Source organism: Pithys albifrons, chromosome 8 (assembly GCF_047495875.1).
Source record: "Pithys albifrons albifrons isolate INPA30051 chromosome 8, PitAlb_v1, whole genome shotgun sequence".
In the NCBI taxonomy this organism is placed as follows: Eukaryota; Metazoa; Chordata; class Aves; order Passeriformes; family Thamnophilidae; genus Pithys; species Pithys albifrons.
In genome coordinates, this window is record NC_092465.1 from 35,253,647 (window position 1) to 35,273,988 (window position 20,342).

Below are 20,342 nucleotides of genomic sequence, written 5' to 3' on the forward strand. Positions count from 1 at the left end.
CCCCCCAAGAGAACAAAAAGGGCCCCCCCCCCAAGAGAACAAAAAGGGCCCCCCCCCCAAGAGAACAAAAAGGGCCCCCCCCCCCAAGAGAACAAAAAGGGCCCCCCCCCAAGAGAACAAAAAGGGCCCCCCCCCAAGAGAACAAAAAGGGCCCCCCCCCAAGAGAACAAAAAGGGCCCCCCCCCAAGAGAACAAAAAGGGCCCCCCCCCAAGAGAACAAAAAGGGCCCCCCCCCAAGAGAACAAAAAGGGCCCCCCCCCCCCCCCAGAACAAAAAGGGGGCTCCCACAGAAATCAGCAGCACAGGGGGCACAGGCTGCTGCCCCACAGGCCTGCAGGTGGGCAGGGGCAGACTGCCAGATTTAGAGGTTACAGAACATAATTCAGTGACATTCACCTCTTTACAAGAGAACACATCACCAGACCTACGGGCAAATACACAGCAGGTTTTATATACACAAGGAATGAACTAAAAATCACAGTTTTCACATCCAAGACATACACAGATGACAGGGGCAAAATGTTTTCTAGAAAGGAAACTTATCTCTAGAATTCATGATGCAAGAACTGCCACAGGAGTCAATGAAAGCCTGGTCTTTTGGAAACTTTTTAGCAGGAAAACACCACCATTATCACATGTAAACCAGCAGCACTGCCGGTGTAGTGTAGTAGAAATGACCAGTAACCTTTCTGATAACATGATAAAAATATAATAAGGATATAAAGCTACTACAGAGCATCCAAAGAAGGGCCCTGAATGATGAAAGGACAAGAGGGGAAGCTGGAACAGTTGAGGGCACTTGGCTTGTTCAGCCTAGAGGAGATGGCAGTCAGAGCTCAGTGGGATCTGCAGTTCCCTCACTGGGGAGCAGAGGCACAGCAGCCACCTCTGCTCTCTGTGAGCAGGGACAGGACCTGGGGGAGCAGCTGGAGCTGTGCCAGGGCAGGGCAAGGATGGATATCACGGAAAGGCTCTTTCCCAGAGCTCAGTGGAATCTGCAGTTCCCTTGCTGGGGAGCAGAGGCACAGCAGCCAACTCTGCTCCGTGAGCAGGAACAGGACCTGAGGGAGCAGCTGGAGCTGTGCCAGGGCAGGGCAAGGATGGATATCAGGGAAAGGCTCTTCCCCCAGAGGGTGGTGGGCACGGCCCCGAGGCTGGGAGAGCTCCAGGAGTGATGGGTTAGGGTTAGGGACAATGGGATAGGGTGGGATTGCTGGGGTGTCTGTGCAGGGTCAGCAGCTGCACTGGGTTAATGATCTTCGTGGATCCCCTGCAATTCTGGATATTCTGTAATTCTACAATTCCTAAACACTGCAAATGAAGATGGATACAATGCTTTGCCAGGTAAATCAATGCCATTTGAGGTGCCTTTAGTTGGTTGTGTATCCAGTTAAACTGCAAAAAATAAGATAAAATTCAGCTGCAACTTTAGACAGAAAGCACAAAGAGCCACCTCAGCATAGGAAGCACTGCAATTATCTAAAGCTGGCTCACAAGTTCCCCATTTCCAAATGCAAACATCAGCAAAGAGATGTTTGAAAAAGTCAAACAAATTGCAATGCTCCCAGGACACAAAGTACCACTACAGAAACAAGTAAGAATTGCACAAAGGCCCTTGGAAACACTCCCTAGATGAATTGAAGTGTCTCCCATACAGGGCTGTAATAGCTGAGCCTCTACACTGCTTGCACAGTCCCAGGTAGGGCAGGAAAAAGTCCACAGTGTTCACACAGTCCAATTTGTGGATGCAGGGCTGGAACAAAGGCTTTCCCCAGGGGGGTGATGCTGAAATCCACTGTATTCTGGCACGTCAGTACTGCAGACCTCAGCAGGTCTGACAGAGCATGTAAGGAACAAGCTGCATCTGGCTACTACACATAGAAAGGGCAAGGGATACTGATTATGACAAGCAATTAGTGGCTAAAGGAAACCCAAGAACAGGCAGTCCCCTTCAAGTGAATTGGAAAAGCATAGGGATTTTGGCAACAGCAGCACAACTCTTGGAATTGGGAGTGCTTTCTAACAGCAGCTGACAAGGACTAATTGCTGCCATTGGACTTGAGGAGAGGTGAGAAAAAGGAAAGTTTGGGTAACACAGGAATTCTGCAAGTAGATAAACAGTCATCCCATGCTTGACCATCACCTTGCAGCAAGCAGAAAGAGTTGTTTTGTCAAAGAAAAAAAAAACAGCCAAAAAATTGTAGTGACTCCTGCTGAGACACTGCCACTCTGGTGAATCAGTTACCATCTGTTTGGTTACCACCAGCTCAGAGGAATCATTCTTCATGAACTGGTACCTGTGTGAGCAACAGAAAGAACGTTACAGCCAAGTCCCCAGCCCACTTCAATGCTCAGCTTTCATCCCCATGAGATCAGCTCCAATAACTGGATGCCTTGTGCACCACTGGGGCTCAGAGAGCTCTTTGCAGCACCAATCCAGCACAATGTCTTGGGGGAACAGCAGGGCTACTCATTGTCAGAAATGAAAGCAAAAAACACACCTGCATGCAGAGCACCTGTATGGGCCAACCTTCCCTGTGAGGGTGGGCAGGCCCTGGCACAGGGTGCCCAGAGCAGCTGTGGCTGCCCCAGCTCTGAGAGTGTCCCAGGCCAGGCTGGACAGGGCTTGGAGCAACCTGGGATAGGGGAAGGTGTCCCTGCCCATGGCAGGGGTGGCACTGGATGAGCTTTAAGGTCTCTTCCATCCCAAACCACTCTGGGATTCTAGGATTCTTTTCAAGGTAATTATTATCTAAAATGAGAGGTCACTTCCACAAGCTCCATCATAAACAGCTATCCTATTTCCTAGGCTATCCCACTGTACCCAATTGCAACCAGTTTTCCAGCCAAACTGCAGCTCCACTTGATCTGAGCAGAGTTGGACTCAAAGACCTCCAGAGTCCCACTGCAGTAGAGCCTGTTCTCTGAGTGGCCTTGAGAAAACTACGGCCAAGAAAAGGCCCAGCAACTGGTGATCCTTGGAGATTTTATTAGTTGGTTGCAAGTAATTCACAACTAAATGCAACTTCAGGTCAAGTGAGTATAAAGTTATCCCAGGAAAATCATGAGATAGCTGATAGGGAAATGTTTGGTACAAGTTCTCTTGAAGAAAATCCCTCTGTGGAAGAAGGAGACAGTTCGAGCTGATCCAACTGTTGCAGGTTATCCTTGTCAACAGTTACATTCCTTAACCTGCAAGGTTTAGAGGTGACAGGGCTCTCTGCATCCATCAGAATTCAGCCTTTCACACCCCACTGCTCCTTTTGGTTCCAAACCAGTTCTTCCACAAAACATGAGGTAAAAGGACACAAAGCTCATAACAAGACACTCAGCTGCAGCTCTGGAGACTCTGGGACAGCTTTCACACTACAGCTTACTGTGCAGGACACAGCAAGGCTAGAGGGATCCACTGTAATGCCCTACTTGACAGGGAGACAATAAAAGTCTTATTCCTACCCTTAGTTCTGTCTGTTCTATGTGGTTTTTCTGCTCTTCAGAGTTAAAAATGTACCAACTGCAAAGGATTCTAGAGGGCCTCCAGCACAAAGACAACTAAAATAACCTTTGGTTATTCAGTTTTTGAAAGGCAAGAGAGCAAAACATGATATTTAAAACTACAAAAATTCATAGAAACACCAGATAGCAAATTATATTTTTCAGTAAAAAACACAAGCAAGGAAGAGAATTTGGCTCATATTTCTTTTCCAATATTAGACAATACCAATACAAGCATCCATAATTAATACTAACTCTTCTTCCAGAGACACATTAATTTGACATTACCAAAGCTTTTACAACATATTCAAGTCAGAGAATGGATGCACAGAGGGCTTACCCTGCTCAGGTAGCTGCTCTTGGAGTTCAGCTGCATTCATTTGATTTTGCTAGAAATCTCTTTCAGAAGGCCTTTCAATTCAGAGAGCTTCACAGAAAAAGAAAAAAAGAAAAAGGTTATTATGTAAAGTTAATTTAGCTCAAAGCAAGCAATGCTAATGAGTAATGTGAGTAACAAGTTGCCTCTCCAAAGATTACACCAAATGGAATAGTGCTTGAAAGGACACTTCCAATTAGTGTTCATGAGGGCAATTAATGCAGTGAGCCCTGCTGCACATGTACTTCAGCTGGTTAACAAGAGCAGAGAAACACAACACAGATATTACTTTTCAGTAGGAGATTAAGGTTATCAGATCACTTTTGTTTCAGGAAGAGCATCATTACCCACAGACTCATTCACATTTCCATTTCAGTCTAGAAAGCAAGCTATTATTTTGCAGTCCAAACTATTTGTCAGCAATCAAAAGATGTATTTTGAAGTATTATGTGTGTCTCTTCACTCTTGGACTTCTAAAAAGCCCATTTTTCACATCAAAACAGAGCCTCCCCCGCCGTGTTTCATGGCCTGTCACACAGCAGGGTGCTGCAGTTCCATAAACTGGAAATTCACTTCTATTCCATCCAAAAAAGAATAATGAAAAACACTTCAACACTAAGAAAGGGTTTTTCTACTTAATTTTCCAGCACAATATGAAGCTACACAATCACAGAGCGCTTTGGGTTGGGAAGGACCTGAAAGCCCAGCCCATCCCACCCCTGCCATGGGCAGGGACACCCCCCACCAACCCAGGTGGCTCCAAGCCCTGCCCAACCTGGCCTGGGACACTCCCAGGGATGGGGCAGACACGGCTCTCTGGGCACCTGTGCCAGGGCCTGCCCACCCTCCCAGGGAAGGATTCCTTCCCACTCTCCCATCTACCCCTGCCCTCTGGCAGTTGAAACCATTCCCTCCTGCCCTGTCAGTACCTGCCCTACAATCTAACATGTGGAACCAAAGGAGCACATTAAAAAAGCCCAAATAAAATGAGGCCCTGGTGACAATAATCAAGACTGCACATGCCCCAATGCTCATTTTCCTTGTTGTGGCCCATCACCTGCTTTACCAGAGAGAATCACATTCTCCAGAGCAATTTCAAACACAAGTACCTTTGCATCCAGTTGTCTAAATCGATGCACCATCCTGAAAGCAGAAGCAGCACAGAGAGGAAAGTGCTGAGTCCAGGTATTAGAGAAACCTTTGCTAACTACCACCCCCAACCCTCTCCCCCCCTCAGTGCTGCATCCTCCCAGGGAGGCAGAGCTGCAGATGACTGCCATGGTTTGTATTACAAGCAAATGAACTAACATACCAACTACCATTAATAGGATGCTTACTCCGTTTTCCTTATCAAGGCACTTGTGCTTCCATTACAAAAGCTATTTTTTGGTATTTGTTTGGCTTCTTATCCAATGTTGACTGCCTCTGGGTAGTCTTAACTCAGTTAACACTCATCTGTGAACAGCAACGTCCATGTGCAGGTGCATGGAAGACTCTGGTCTTTCTTGCCCTTTCTTATCAGCTCTTACCTTACAATTGATTTAGGGAAATGCTCAAACTGCTGGAAGTCAGCAACAAAGTTAAGCCATCACACTGAGCAAGTTTCTGTTCTGTTTTCTAGCTTTGTTTATTTTTTTTTTTCAACTCATACTATTCCTCTGAAAATACAGACCCCAAAGAGTGCGTCATGAGCTGGCAAAGCAGCACAGTCCAAGGCCCCAAACTTGCAATACCGTCATTCCAAAGATCATCCTCCCCTCGCCAGAGCTCTTTCCTACTCATGCTGGTAAGTACAGATCTCCACATACATTCATGCTGCAGGAATGTTTGATAGTCCAGGTGTAATACTAAGTATTCTCTGCTAACTCTATAATCATAGAATTGGGTTGGAAAAGATCATGAAGTCCAACCTGTAACCCAGGCACTGCCAGAGCCACCACCAAACCATGGCCCCAAGTGTCACATCCACAGGGCTTTCAAATCCCCCCAGGGATGGGAACTCCACCCCTACCCTGGGCAGCTGTGCCAGAGCTGGACAGCCCTCACTGAAGAAATTCTTCCTATATGCAGCCTGAACCTCTAATGTTACAAGAACAATCAGCAATGTCCCTGCTTTCCACAATGAGGTCTCAAAACACCACAGGAAAACGACATTTTCTTCTCTGCAGCAGAGAAAAAAAGCCACCATTTCACTATAAAAGCTGAAAATAAAAAGCCTGTTTACACTGAGTTTATTTACTTACTCCTTAGTCTGGAAACATTTAGAGCTTCTGAAAACTTGCCTCCACTAGAAATATTCAATAGAAAATTAAGAGAATGAAGACAAAGAAGGGCAGACATACTCTTCTGATGAATCATTTGCTTTGGTATTGATTTTGACAAGGTAATTCTCCTTCATGACAGCTTCCCACGCCAGAATTTCATTGTCCTCATTTCTCAAGCCTGGGAAATGCATTTGGAAAAAAAAAAAAAAAAGTGAAATTTGTGTTTCCAATGCCAAGATGCAAAAAGGCTGGGCCAGTGCTTGTCTGCAGAGGTTGGTGATTCCCTTCTCTTCATCCTGAGCACTCCCAGCCCACTTCCCGCTGTGACACAGCTCTGGCAGCATTCACAGCATGCTCCTGGCCACCAGACTGGGTTAGAAAACAAGAAAACATTGAGGAAAACCCCCAAAAACCCCACACTTAGAAGCTCCAAAAGTCTTTCTGGATTTGAGGCTTAGTTAACACAGGTACAACTGCTTCAAAAGGTATAGGACATTCCAGAAAGTTCCTATGCAGACTGGAGATTTCCATTTGTTTCTACATTAGGTCAAATTGGATCATTAAGACAAAAAAATGTTAAGAACCATGACTTGTCCTTGAACTAAAATATTTCAGAAATATGAAGTACTGTCTTCTCTAAACAGCATCTCCTGGTTATGCTGTAAGTTCAAGAGGGACACAAAGCAACCCACCTGGAGGCAGCAAAGTCCTCCAAGAGAACAGTCCAGCACTTATTGCTCTTTCAACAGAACAGCACAAACCACATAGGTTTGAATAAAAATAAAATTAACTGAGAGAAAAGATGTCCAGGGCTGGAAAAATGGCTGAAGCTTAATTTCCTCCAACCTCACACAGCCTTTAGATGTTCTCTCAGATATCAACAAGCATTTCAACACCCAAATCCAACCATTTCCATGAAAGTTATGTGGGGAAGGCAGGATTTTGTAGCAGCTTATACATTAACATATACATACTCTTCATGCAGGCCTCAGCTCCTGTCAATCAGCAAAAACATGATGATATTTGGCTCTAATTAACTCTTGCATTTGCTTTCAGAACTGCAACAACAACTGTGCATCATTTGAGCAGAAATATCTGCCACCAAGCCACCTCCCCTGCAAGGGAACCACACATGACTTGGGCAGCCAGAATGATGGAGTCAGTGCTAAGGAAGTTCATAGCACAGAGCAGCCTCTTCCTCAGCTAAGAACAAACCCAGCCCGTGCTGCAGAGAACAGGCAGGTTGCTGAGGGATGGGAACAAACCTGACAATTAATTCAACTTACCCTCTCTCAGCTGCTTCTGAATGGCATTTATAAAAAAACCCAAGAAAACACTCCGTTTGTTTTGGGTGAAAAAAGCTTGTTAAAACAGTTCATAGCTGGTGTAATGGTTTGACTCATGGCTTCCTCAGTAACCATTGTATCTAAGGAAGTTACAAGTATTCCACACGTGTCTTCCACGTAGCAGTGGGGGAGTGGTTTGTTGGTGCTGGCTTCCCTTCCTTGACTGAGGAGCTGGAGGGAGGTGGTTGAAGTCTGGTCCCTCCGGTCCCTGGTGTTTCTCCTGTCCTGGGTGAGATTGTTTCATTCTTGTTCCCCTTACTTGAGGTTTTTAATTGTGTTTGTTTTGATTCATTCAGTTTCTTTGGGTTGGGTTGGTGTCTTCCCTATTTTCCGGCTAATCAATCCCCTTTTCTCCCTTCCCCTCTCCCCTGGGGGGTGAGATCCTATGTATTGTGTATACAGTGTGGTTTGTAAATGTTAGTAAATATAATTTATTCTTTTTATTCAGTTCAGTTTCTTTAGAGTGCGTTTCTTTTCAGTTTTTTTTCCCTTTCCTTTGCTGGGAAGGTTCTGGGAGGGGAAAGGGGGGCCAGTCCAGGGTTGGCAACAGCTAGGCCAAACCTGCGACAGCTGGGCCTCTGACAGAAGAAATAAGGGAGAAACAGCTACAGGATTGACTCACCATATTTTTTTGGTGCTTGGCCCATTTGGCACAGCCAGAGGGCCAGGAAACTCTTTATTCTGTTACAGTCCCTCTCCAGCAAACAAAAGAAATTAAAAACCCCATAAACCTCACCCCTGTAAATCTGGGAAGGAGCACAGGCAACCCAAACTGACTGGACAAATCTGAACTCTTAATTGATCTACACATGTGAAGTGGTTCTACCTCAAAATGGCTTGGACAAGAAAGCACTGGATAACTCTGACTTGGAGATTTGAATCTTACTGAGGAGATCTCCAGCAACACAGTGGATTTGCACTTGACAGAGAACATGAATAAGCTGCTCCTCTTTTCCAGTACAACCAGCTCCTCCAAGGTCTACACTGCCCTTGGAAATCCCCCAGAAACCACCAACTCCCTGGATTAGGCACAGAATGCCAAGGAGGAATCGCAGTGCACCTGCCTAGGGCTGAGTTCAGGGCAGCAAGGAAAAATCCAACTCACAGCACATGGAGGGCTCTTTGCTCTCATTCTTGCAGCAGCATTTGAAGCATTTCCTCATCACCATGACTATGTAGGCAAAGATGACGAAAGGGAAGGGGATAGTCAGGCGACTGCAGTACTCCTGGACCAGGAAATAACGCTGGAACTTCCACACCTGGTCGTTGTTCTCCTGCACTGACCCAACCGTGTAACTAATGGGACAAAAAGACAAAACACACCCAGGATGAGATATTCACCAGAGCCCCATCAGAGCCAAGGGATACAGCATTTCTCTGCTCCACCAGGGCAGCAGCTTTTTGCTGGGGGCCCCAGTCATCCTGGAGCTGGTAATTTTTACTGACTAGGAGGCTACTGAGTTAATTTCTCCTTCTTAGAGAGAAAGTTGCAAATGCAGGGAACTAAGACAGTAGAAAGAAAAACCTTGAGGTTACAAATAAACTGGAAAAAATATGAACAGGGAGAAAATACTCCTATGTACATTTACTACCTCAGCTCTAGGCAATTTTCTTCAAGCCTATGATGTGAAAACAGGATGCTTCCTCACAAGATACTGTGGCTCATGAATTCATCAGCTAACTTGTTTGTTGGGGAAAAAAGAGAAAATTCACTGGTACAGAGACCAGCCAGGAGCAATGGCTCCTTTGTGACGTACCCAAACATGGCCACGAGCAGGTTCACGAGGAGGATGTTGGTGGAGAGCATGTAAATGCAGACAAGGGGAATGGTGATCCACTCGGGAAAGCGAGGCTGGTTGTTGGCATCCAGCTCCACACACAGCGGCTTCGACTCGTTCCCAGAAAAGGTGCAGCGGTCAAAGTTGTAGGTGGTACCTCAGAGGGTGAGAGGGGAGAGCAAAGCTTGAGTCCTCTCCTTCTCTTTGCCCAGACCGTGTGGCCTTCTCCCTCCCTGCCTCCCCATCAGCCCTGCAGGCAAAGGCTGAACACACAGGTCAGCACAGGACTGGACAGCCCCCAGAAGGACAGAGCCTTCCACTCACCCAGAAGGGACCCCCCAAGAAGACAAATACCATCAACATCATCAGGGTACTGGCCAAACATAGCCAGGTAGGGCTCATAGATGACCGAGCGGAAGATCCACTCCCAGCGGTGCTCATTCTTCCTCAGGATGCCTTGCCTGGCCACTCCAAAGGCCACCATCCACACAGCAAAGAGGAAGAGGAAGAAGAAAACATCTATCATCTGGAAAAGGACAACAAGCATCAGTGTCCCACGGCCTGGCTGCTGCACACCACACATGGCTCTCTGCTCCCAGTTTCACCAACATACACGTGCAAACATCAACCATCCCCACTCAGGGAACTTCAAAAATGTACAGCCAGCCATGAAGGCAAGGCATGGTTTCCAATGCAGTATATCCTCCTGGCATCAGACAGGCTCCACAGAAGCCAGATCACATACAAGGGCCATGGCTGAGCCCCTGGAGCCCCACGTCAGGAGAAAGCAGCCACCCCCTCTGGAAATACCACTCTGGATGGCTTACACCAGCATTTATAGCCCAGCCACTCTGGCTAACAGGTCCATGGATCTCTAGCTCAATGTACAGAGAAGTGAAGGCTGGCAATATTCCAGCAGAGCTTCCCCAGTTGCTACAGATCCACCTCCAGGTCTGCCCTTCCACAAGCCCCAAGCATATTTGTTGTTAGACTTCTTCAAAACCACTCCTCACCACCCTCTTCTCCGGTTACTTGTGTGATAGATGAGGTGGAAGACCAAAATCCTCATTCTGTACCATTTAGCATCTCTGTCTTGTTTGGGAAACATTCATGTGGGCAACAGGATCGACAGGATACACCACTGAAACATCTGAGACATGGAGGACACACCAGGAACAAAATCCCCTTTTCTGTTCTTCAGCCTGATCCTTACTCTTTCCCTTGGCACAGAAAAAAGCCCTGCTCTTAATCAGGTCCTATTTAAATCTTAATTCATCCTGTTCAGCAGAACTAACTTGCTGACATCATCAGAACATGGTAATTACACTCTTGAGGGGGGAAGAAAACTTTAAAAAAGGGTCCCATCATTTATTCAGACTCTCTTGAACAGCTGCCAGAATCTTACCATCCTCTGCAGCATAATAATTTTGGGTCCTAGATTCCTGCTAACTGTGAAAATATGGATCAGCCTCAGAGTAAAAACTATGTAGTCCAAACAGAAAATGACTCTCCCGGAATACCAAGAGCTTTCATCAGAGTGAAGCCTGATGGAGACAGTAAAAGAAAATGAAGACAAGTGTTGGGTGAAACATGCAGAAATCAGGTAGAAACACATGGAAACATTGAAATGGAGAGCGAAAAGTGAGTTAGTTGGAAGGCAGGTGACAGAAGTGGTTAATGCACACCTCGTGGATGAACTTCCAGCCTTACCTGCATCTGCTCTCACCTTCCAAATTGTTACCAGCAAAGAAATTTGTACCTTTAGCTACTCCCACAGCCCTCCAAAACCCCCACAGTGCAACGACCTGACACTGCCCTGAGGTTTGAGGAGTACCTTGCAGCTGACCCAACAATTAGCCTGGAAATGTGTCTGCATCATCTCTTTGCTGTGTTGCTAACTCAGCCCACCCATAGCAGCTTTTGGGAGGCAGTGCCACGGTCACACTGCTGCAGGGACAGTCACAGCCCCCTTAATACAACCCACTGAACCTCAGACAGTCCAGATCACCAGACTAATTAAAGAGTCAACAACAAAAGCCAGGGAAAATCTCTAAGATCTCCTGACTTTTTTTTTTCAGAGTCAAGACTTGACACTATTTGGGGCCTTCATAAAGAACGTGGAGTTGCACAAACTTCCCAGAATCTCCTTAGAGGTTGTAGTCAGAACCCACTAAGGAAGCAAAGCCATAGCACAGCCACCAGAAAAGGTACTACTCACCTGAACACAATCCCTGCTATGAAGTAGAAGATTGCCAGTGTATCCATAACATTCCACAGATCTGAGAAATATTTACTGCCATTCATGTACCACTAGGAAGGAAAAAGAACAGAAAGTAACTGCCACACAGCAGTTTCCTTGCCCAATTCTTTTCTTGTCACACAATAGGTGCATCACAGTTTAGATTGCTTTTCATTTCCCCAAAAAGAGGGGGTTTAATATACCCAGTAATACCAGAAATTACTGGCCACCTGTTTTTCAGAATCTTGGCGTGACCTACTAGGAGCAATGAGACACTGGGAGGAGGCAGGGGAGTCACTTTAAGGGTACCTGATGTATTCTGGCTTCTCTTCTCACACAGAGATCATGCAGGAACCTGTCCCTGGCTCCATGTACATACTTTGGGTAAGAGATGAGATTTAATTTATTCCTTTGATTACCTGGTTCTCCATTTCTGAATTGCAGGTCTAGTGAGACTCTCTGGCCATTCCCAGACTACCTGGCACAGCAGCCTGAGCCCAAAGCTTGTGCAAAAACCAACTTCCAGAGGCAGTTCAGAGGTGACTCATGAGGACAAGAAGCTTAACCTGCAGAAAGCTCTGCCAGGCCTAAAGAAATAAACTGTGTCCCTGATCATAATTATTTTCAATTTTCATTGAAATAATCAAAGCTTAGGAGATCCCTGGTCAGTGAATCTCTAACTGGCATATCCAAGGAAAGCAATTCTGGTCTCAGTACTGTTATGGGACAGAGATCAAGGCAGTTTTCTCTTAGGTGGAGAAGGTGGAAGGAGAAAGCCCCACTGTCCCAGTCCAACTGCACAATTGCATTTCCTCCTCATGGTGGGATGCACAGCTAAAGTGCACAGTGTGGCTGCTCCCAGGCTGGCAGGCTCATGAAACACCTTAGGAATTAATTTCAGACACAGTATTTCAGCACCTGGGAACACACACATCCATTTCTTACTACTTCAGGCACCAACAGCCAAGCACTGAGCGGGGACAGCACGTTTGATAGCCCTGACATCAAGTTGTCTCTGACCAGTGATCAATTCCCTACATCAAACAGAACAACTGAGACTGCAGCGCAGGTCAGTCCTGAAATTCCAAAGTGCTGAGAGCTCATGTGCAGGAGGTTCTATGCAGACTCCTCCTCTCTCTGCACTAACAGGGCTGTCCTGCACAGCCCAGCAGTGCCCACTCACCTGGCTGGAGCCACATCCACGTGGCTACAGACACAGCAGGGAAAAGGCCCCTCCGAATTCCCCAGAGAAGAGAGCAGCTCCAGCCAGGTCCCAGTCTCTGGGACCAGCAGGACTAAAACTGGGCTGAGCCAGGGGCACACAGTTCAGACACAGGTCAGTTCTCCTGCTTCAGGTCTGGAGCAATGTCCAGTAGCTGTCACTTCACAGCCACCCTGCTCTCCAACTACAGTGCTGATTCCTCCACAAAACTGGTGATCCAGCAGCAGCTCCAGTGGGAGCCCAGCCAACATTACTTTTACTTTTCCTTGGATGTGAAAACAAAATCTAACACATCCCTTTCTGGTTTTTTAAATATCAAGGACACAGATACTATTCTGATGCAGTTAGACCAATCCACACACAATTTATCTTCGAGGAACCAGGGAGAAGTTTGCCTGAGAAGTTTAGAGGATTGGAACACTTCTGGGTTCTGTTCCTTAGTAAAACAGCTTTGAAGTGGGGACACTGGCTTGAGATAATTTTAAATCTTCAATACATTCTGTTCTAGCTCTCTGCACTCCCACAACCAAATTGGTCAGCAGTTATTAATGGGATTACTGGAATGTGCAGCCATTCTACTTGCTCAGGGTAGCAAGAAAAAGGGACATTGGGAGGAATTTAAGGTTTCTATCCCAAGGCTTTTGCCCAGAACTTTTGCTGGGTACCCAGAGGAAGTGCAAGGACAGCTCCAGAGACACGAGAACCTAAATCAGCAGAAACAAACACTCCATTAGTGTTTTCATTGTAAAAGAGTCCTGTACTTTTCCCCCATTTTCCTTAGCAAGTAAAGTTGACATAAACAAGGTTCCACCTTAGTTATTAAAAAGGGAAAAGACCACAGTAACATCAACATCAAATGTCATCTGAGCTCTTGCAAAGAAAGTGTGAGAGGGTCCAGCAGATCACCCACACACACTCATGGCTTACAGGAGAGTCAGAAAATAGCACTGCACCAGATCACCCACCCACCACTCCTCTGATATCCCCTGCATGTTCCCACTGCTCTGAACACTGACTGGCAGAAACCAGCCTGCCCAAAACCCAACCATTTCATGTGCCTCCTTATGTATGAAGGGAGAAGATAGCAGTATGTGGCTGGTATAAGGGCTGTCCTGGACACTGTTCCCACACCACAGCTCAGCTGGTCCTTGGGACTACATTAAACCAGTAAAAACTGCAGATAATTAAAAGCTGAACCAAAATACGTAATGATATGTGGCTTATTGTTAAAAAAGGGGTAGGATGAGGAGAAGTGGGATCACTTGATCTACAAGTATGCACCCAGATAAAGGTGCTAATCTAACCCTTTATTCTCAACAGCCTTGGCAAGCCAAGCATTCCAGAAAGGCATTTCCACTGGCAGCAGTTCATCCACACATTCCTCTTGGTAGAAGGTGCAGCCACTGGGGCACAATGAGGAATTAAAAGCCAGAGGGAAAACACAAATCCTCATTGAGCCCTGGGCTGCCTGAACAGCCTCCCCCCAGCCCAGGAGCCTCCCTGTCCCTGAGCACCAGCCTGCCCTGCCTCACCCTGCAGGGAGGGGGAACACACAGGGCCTCGCTCTAACCCCCACCGCTTTGGGCTTGCAAGCGCTGCCTACTTGTCTCACTTCATCACAAAGCAGAATGAAGACCAGCACGTAAAGGATGATCTCCAGGGCAGTGGGTTCCTTCTGGAAATCCATCAGCAACACGTAGGCAAACAGCAGCAGGAAGGCTATGTAGAAAATGACGTTCCAGGAGAAGACCACAAAGGGAGAGGTGAAGAAAGACACATAATACAAGAAGAGTTTCTTACTCCTCTCCACAGGCTTTTTCCTGAAGGACGAAGAGAGAAAAGGTCTCAAAGCACAGCTTTTATACCTGGAAACACTTGTAGTTCTTCAAAGTGCAAATGACAAAGATGCAAAGTCCAGCACAGGATGTTATTTTAGAGGTGAAGCCACCCTGCATCCATGGACTTCAGACGCTCCAAGAAATGGAACATCTTCCAGGCCAGGCTGGATGGGGCTTAGAGCAACGTGGTGTACCAGGAGGTGCACCTGCCCATGGCAGGGGGTGAAACAAGATGAGTTTTAAGGTCCCTTCCTACCCAAACCAGTCTGTGATTTTATGATCTTAACTCCAAGATCAGAGTGAAGACACAGGCTGCTAAAAGATCATTCAGCTTTTAATATCTTGGAGACTGTTTGAACACTGCAACAAGATTCCCCAGGAGGGCTGTGGAGTCTCCATCCCTGGAGATATTTAAGCCCCACCTAGACACAGTCCTGGGCAACCTGCTCCAGTTGACCCAGTTTGAGCACAGGGTTGGACTGGAGGATCTCCTGCCAGTCTGAGCTGTCCTGTGATTCTACAATTAATTGATTTGCTTGTTTTCTGCTAATGAGAAGCCACTTAATTACCTGAATGAGATGAAACCACAGCCTATTAAAGGGAAGAAGAACAGGCACAGTATGATCTTCCAGTTCTTAGTGTCTCTTGAAATCTCTCCATACCACTGCTTGGAAAGGAAATTCTGCAGGGAGGAAGGAAACACCCTCAATTGTGTGACAGCAACAAAACCACCCAGGAATGCTACTGAGAAACACTTGATTTAGTAAAAAAAACACCAAACTTCAAGATTTCAATCAAAATACTTGAGATTTCTGTTTAAACAATGCAAAAAGCTTTCTCCATCAGTAACTGTGCTGGCTCCTTATTCCAGCCATTCTCCTCTGTGATGAGGAGCTCAAGGTGAGGCTGAGAACAGGACTTCACCTGATTGATAACACACACACAAATCATTGCACCTTTTATGTAATGCCCATCCACACTGGGCATTAAATCCACACTGGGCATGCACAGAGCTGTGCCAAGGCAGAAATCACTTCAGGCAGTCTCCACCATCCAGCTCATTATGATTTCCAGCTTTAACTCAAGATTTTACCCTCCCAACTCATCATTTATGGGTAAAGCAGCCACCTCCTGTTTCCAGAATTGGAGCCACACACCCTGCCAGGTGACAGGAATTACAGTCAGCCATGCATCTCCTTTTCACTGCCATTACCTGCACCCCTGGCTGGGCAATGAACTGCTGGTCTTTGGCTTCCACTGCCAGTTCCAGGCAGTTGCTCACTCCCCAGGCCTCACAGGAGTAGGTTAGCAGCTGCTCAGCCAGCTCCTCGTCACTGCTGTAGCACTCGGTGAACAGCTCTGGGGGAAGAGGCAGCACACAGTGAGCTCCAGCCTCACCTCCCACCAACCTGGGGGCAGCTGTGTCCTCACTGTGACACACCTGGAGCGTCACTGCATGCAGACAAGAACTCTGTTCACATTGTCACCACAGGAGAACAACACGTGCATTGCTGCACAACCCCCCCTGCAGTGTTAGAACTGATGTCTGGATGGAAACCTGTAATACTAAACCAGCTCCCACAGGGCAGCATTGTGTTGAGATCTACACGAGAAAATGGGAGTAGAAAAATACAAACTTCTTAAATTACTCTGTATCTACCTATTTCATCTTCTCTTACATTCCATTTGGCACTGACTTAATGAATTAGTCACTCCCAAATTAAGGGCTGAAAACGTCAGAATCTGATGCTTTTTCCCTGGGAAATGCTTTGTTGACCCCTCCTACTAAATTTCTAAAGGACCTGAAGAGAAGGCACTTACCCACTGCTCTTGTCTCATACTCGTTAGCAAGTTCCTCAGACTCACCAGCAGCATTTATATCATTCTTCACCTTGGCCATGCTTTTCAGGAGCTTGCTGGCCCCAAGGGCTGCCAAAGTGCAGCCTCTGGTCTGTGGAGAGAGAGCCAAGTCATGCAAATCCCTCTGTGAAAGGAACATGGTCACAGAGTCATAGAACCAGAGTGGTTTGGGTTGGAAAGGACTTTAAAGACCATCTCATCCCAACATGCTGCCACAGGAGGGGTCACCTTTCCCCAGACCACGGGGAAGGTGACACATTCTTAAAAAATAATTCCCCTCTTTACAATTTTTCAGTTCCCAGTCAAGACTGGGAATCCACCAACAGAATGGCAACCAGCAGAGTGGTGGACTGGTAACAGCTCCATGACCAGTCTGAAAAGATCTGCTCTTCAACAGTTTCACATCAGCTTGGCATCTCTGACTGAAGATTCACAAGAGGGTCTGCTGTGTCATGAGCCACAGCCATCCTCACTGTCCACCAGGCTGGACCAGCTGGGTGTACCCAGGACTGCCCAGTTCATTCCATTTAAAACATCCACCCATGCAGGGAAGCAAAACTCCATTTCACACACCAAGACCATTGTGAGCAGGAAGATCCATTAGCTGGGCTTGCATCAGGCTCACATTTAGAGCCTGAGAAATATGTATTTGATCCTGCCATCACTGAATGTACTGTGTGATTCAAATTAGAAACAGGCTTCAATTAAACACCTGGAATCAGAATCCATTCATGTGGAGTGGTTGGGCACTCAGCATCCAAGCTTAAGCACAGATAAGAAGATACAGCTGGCCTGGCCTGCTGACTCACACATGACCTCAGGAAATGAAAGTATGAAATCCACACTCAAACACAAAATGGGCAATACTAAACCTACTTGGAGTCATCTCTTGTGGTTGAACATGAATCCAGAGCCTTCAGAGGCCTATAAAGCAGACACAGAACCCCACTGTAAGGAATAAAGGAGAATTCAACTTACTTGCTCCCAAATTACTTTGGACAACTCTTTCTTGTTCTGAAGAACTGACCAAATAAACAGAGCTTGTAATGGGTGCCTTGTGATAGGACACTCCTCCTGAAAGAGAGCACAACAATCCCTCAGACCTGAGCTCACCAAATGGTTCTCAACTGGAACAAATCCAAGCCTGCCACTCTCTTGTTTGCATCTTCTTTCTTCTGTAGCCAGCCCACTGACCCCCTCTTAGCTCTCTGCCACTCCTGACACACTGCTTGGAGTCAGGTTACATTTGGTATTTACACTAAAGCCTTATACCTCACCTGCAAGAACGGCTCTCCCTGTTCTTCCCAAAGCTGGCATTAAAGGCCATCTGGGTCCAAGTCACTTCCTGCTTTAAGCAATGCAGCTGAGCCAACCTCATTCCCAGTGGGATGCAGCACTTACTGCCAGGTGTATCTCCATCTCATCCTTGCTGTTTTTGTAATCCCTCTTGAGGCCCCTCCGGAAGTCCTCAACCATCTTCCACACGAAGGTGAGGAGGGCATCGTTGTAGGAGTTCTTGGCGATCTGCAGGTTCTTGAACACCAGGCTGCTGAAGTTGTTGGTGTACAGCTCCCTCAGGACCTCTGTGGTGAGGAACTTGCGCAGGTTCAAGCCGTTTTCCAGGAAGAGCCGGACAAATTTGGGCCTGTCTTTCACTAAGGCCGTGAACATCACATCCTGTAGGTCAGCAGACTGGGAGGAAGTGGGAAAGCAAACATTAGGGAGCACATGAGACTTGCGAAGCTCACCTAAGGCCTGATGTGTGGCTAACTCACGCTTTCACCAGCATTTTTCTGCATGTAATTGCCTTTGGTGGATGGCCCAGGACACTTTTGGCATGGGCAGCTCACCTCTGCAACCAGTGACCACAGAACCATGGGATAACCCCGAGTTTCAAGGGACCCACAAGGATCATCCCTGCCCAGGACACCCCAACAAGCCCACCCTGCACCTGAGAGCATTGTCTAAATGCTCCTTGAGCTCTGGGCTGTCCCTCTCCTGGCAGCCCCCTGTCCTCTCACAGGAGGGGTCTGTACCTCCCAGTTCCGGTCATTGGTGAAGATCTCATCACTGGCCAGGTCCAGCTGGTTCCACTCCAGCAGCAGCTTCAGCTGCCCATTCCAGTTATCCCTGTCATGCTCGTTGGTGCTGAAAGCTGCAGAGGGGGAGCAACCTCCAGGTAAAGACCCCAGAGCTTCCTGGCATGCTTATCCTGCTTCCCACACTCCTCCCAAGTGTCTTTCCCATCTTCCTGAATGGCTTTTAGAGGATGCTGAAGACTCAGAAATTTATGGTCCAACACAGGGTACAAAATTCTGCACCCTCTACACAAAAGGGTTCCCAATGAGGCCTCAGCAGCTCCTCAAAGCCCTCCTAAACCCCTTCCCAAGTACCTGCTTGGGATCTCACCCACACTAACAGATCCCGCCCACACCATCCCAGACAAAGACAAGCTCTACTCTGTGGCAAGACTCCGAGATGCCACTGATCTAAGGAAAGCTGTTCTGGAAAATAAATAACCATCTTTTCCCATTTATTTTAACAAACCCAAACCAGAAAAAAAACAATTACTTGCCTTTGTACAGAGCAAAGGAAATGGCATTGCTCACAATTTCATCTCCAGCTTCTTCTATTTTGATCACTGTCAGTAAATGAGGGTTCTCAAGGACTTCTTTGATCTACAAAAAGTGCCATTTCAAAGCAATCAAAGCTGTTTAGTAGTTCATCTCCTAGAGCATTTTAAAAAGAAACTTCCCACCACTGAGAAAAGTTGCTTCTCATGACTGCTGTTTCCACACAGTTAAAATATAAATAAGTCCAAACAGAAGTAGATAATGAGATCTATCTTAAAGCCACCAAAGTACAACATTAATTATCCTCTGAAGATACAGCAAATACCTGTGATTCTGCTATGCAGAACCAAAAAGATACAGTCTCAGTAATTAGAAACTACTTGTAAATTAAAAAAGGTTGTGACACACAAGTTTCAACCAATGTCAAACAGTTTATTAGAGAACAGTCTCTGTCTCCCTGTCCTTTGTTGAAAACAGAGACCATTTCTCACATAATGAGCTTTATGGAGTTACTTTCACTCTAGCACACAGACTAAGAACCTTGGCCATTCCTGACTGAAGGAGGAGGTGCCTTCAGCAGACCCACACAGCCCAGAGATCCTTCTGGAAACCAGAGGCTCCTTCTCTGCTCAGAGGGGAGTTCCTCCTCTTCAGTGTGGATGTCACAGCCCCAGGCCCACAGAGCAACAAGGGCATCACAATTTCCATGCCCCCTTCTGAACCTGGACTGGGCTGTGAAGCTGCAGTCACTCCTCATTGTGAGGGTGGGCAGGGAGTCATCAACCAAGAGAGGAAAACAGAATCAGACCCCAGAATGAGACCAAGCATTGAGCAGACAAATGAGAAAGTCAATTAGCTTGAATAATGGGTTGTTCACTGAGATAGGGCATTCTTTGAATTAAGTGTTTGCAAAATAACACAAGATTTTTCTGGAGCTGCATTGCCTTCTGTTCCTATTAAGGACAGTAAACATTTAAGAACAGGTCCCCCTGAGGAGTAGGTAACCAGAGGTACCACAGGCTCCTGAGACTGCACCAAGGAACCTAAAGCAGCAGGTGCTCTCCTCACTTCTCCAGTCTGCCCAGCCTCTAGAAAGCACTTGTAATAAACAGTTACAACAGGACCACAATGGTGACCACATCCTGAAGGCTCCTCTCCTCTGGCCCAAGGTGCAAAGAAGGGCAAGAGAAACATTTTTTGGTGTATGTACACTGTTGTGCCTTCAACTGCATCCCACACATACAGAGATAGTAAGTCAACCTAACAGAGTCCCAGTGGAGATGGTGAGGAACACTGACCAAGGGAGCCTCTTGTCCTAAACATCCCACTCCTGGTGGGAACCCCTCCTGCC

At 46.7% G+C, this 20,342-nt stretch overlaps 1 protein-coding gene across 13 annotated transcripts in view; it reads right to left on the reverse strand.

The window, feature by feature from the left end:
- Positions 1–435: 435 nt before the first annotated feature.
- TRPM8 (transient receptor potential cation channel subfamily M member 8) overlaps positions 436–20,342 on the reverse strand; it is a 103,561-nt gene continuing 83,654 nt past the window's right edge. For 8 of the 13 annotated variants that reach the window (XM_071562359.1, XM_071562358.1, XM_071562362.1 and 5 more), the window contains 17 exons: positions 18,994–19,096; positions 18,455–18,573; positions 17,820–18,110; positions 17,397–17,492; positions 16,380–16,509; positions 15,772–15,917; positions 15,128–15,240; positions 14,333–14,540; positions 11,478–11,569; positions 10,665–10,803; positions 9,614–9,785; positions 9,239–9,416; positions 8,587–8,777; positions 6,214–6,313; positions 4,981–5,014; positions 3,836–3,922; positions 436–2,297 (listed from right to left, as the gene is read on the reverse strand). In XM_071562359.1, coding sequence (XP_071418460.1) covers positions 3,872–3,922; positions 4,981–5,014; positions 6,214–6,313; positions 8,587–8,777; positions 9,239–9,416; positions 9,614–9,785; positions 10,665–10,803; positions 11,478–11,569; positions 14,333–14,540; positions 15,128–15,240; positions 15,772–15,917; positions 16,380–16,509; positions 17,397–17,492; positions 17,820–18,110; positions 18,455–18,573; positions 18,994–19,096 — 2,163 coding nt within the window. In that variant the 3' untranslated portion in view covers positions 436–2,297; positions 3,836–3,871. Of the gene's footprint in view, positions 2,298–3,835; positions 3,923–4,980; positions 5,015–6,213; positions 6,314–8,586; positions 8,778–9,238; positions 9,417–9,613; positions 9,786–10,664; positions 10,804–11,477; positions 13,425–14,323; positions 14,541–15,127; positions 15,241–15,771; positions 15,918–16,379; positions 16,510–17,396; positions 17,493–17,819; positions 18,111–18,454; positions 18,574–18,993; positions 19,097–20,342 lie in introns of those variants that run through there. The other 5 variants (XR_011698437.1, XM_071562356.1, XM_071562364.1 and 2 more) reach the window with 5 other exon arrangements.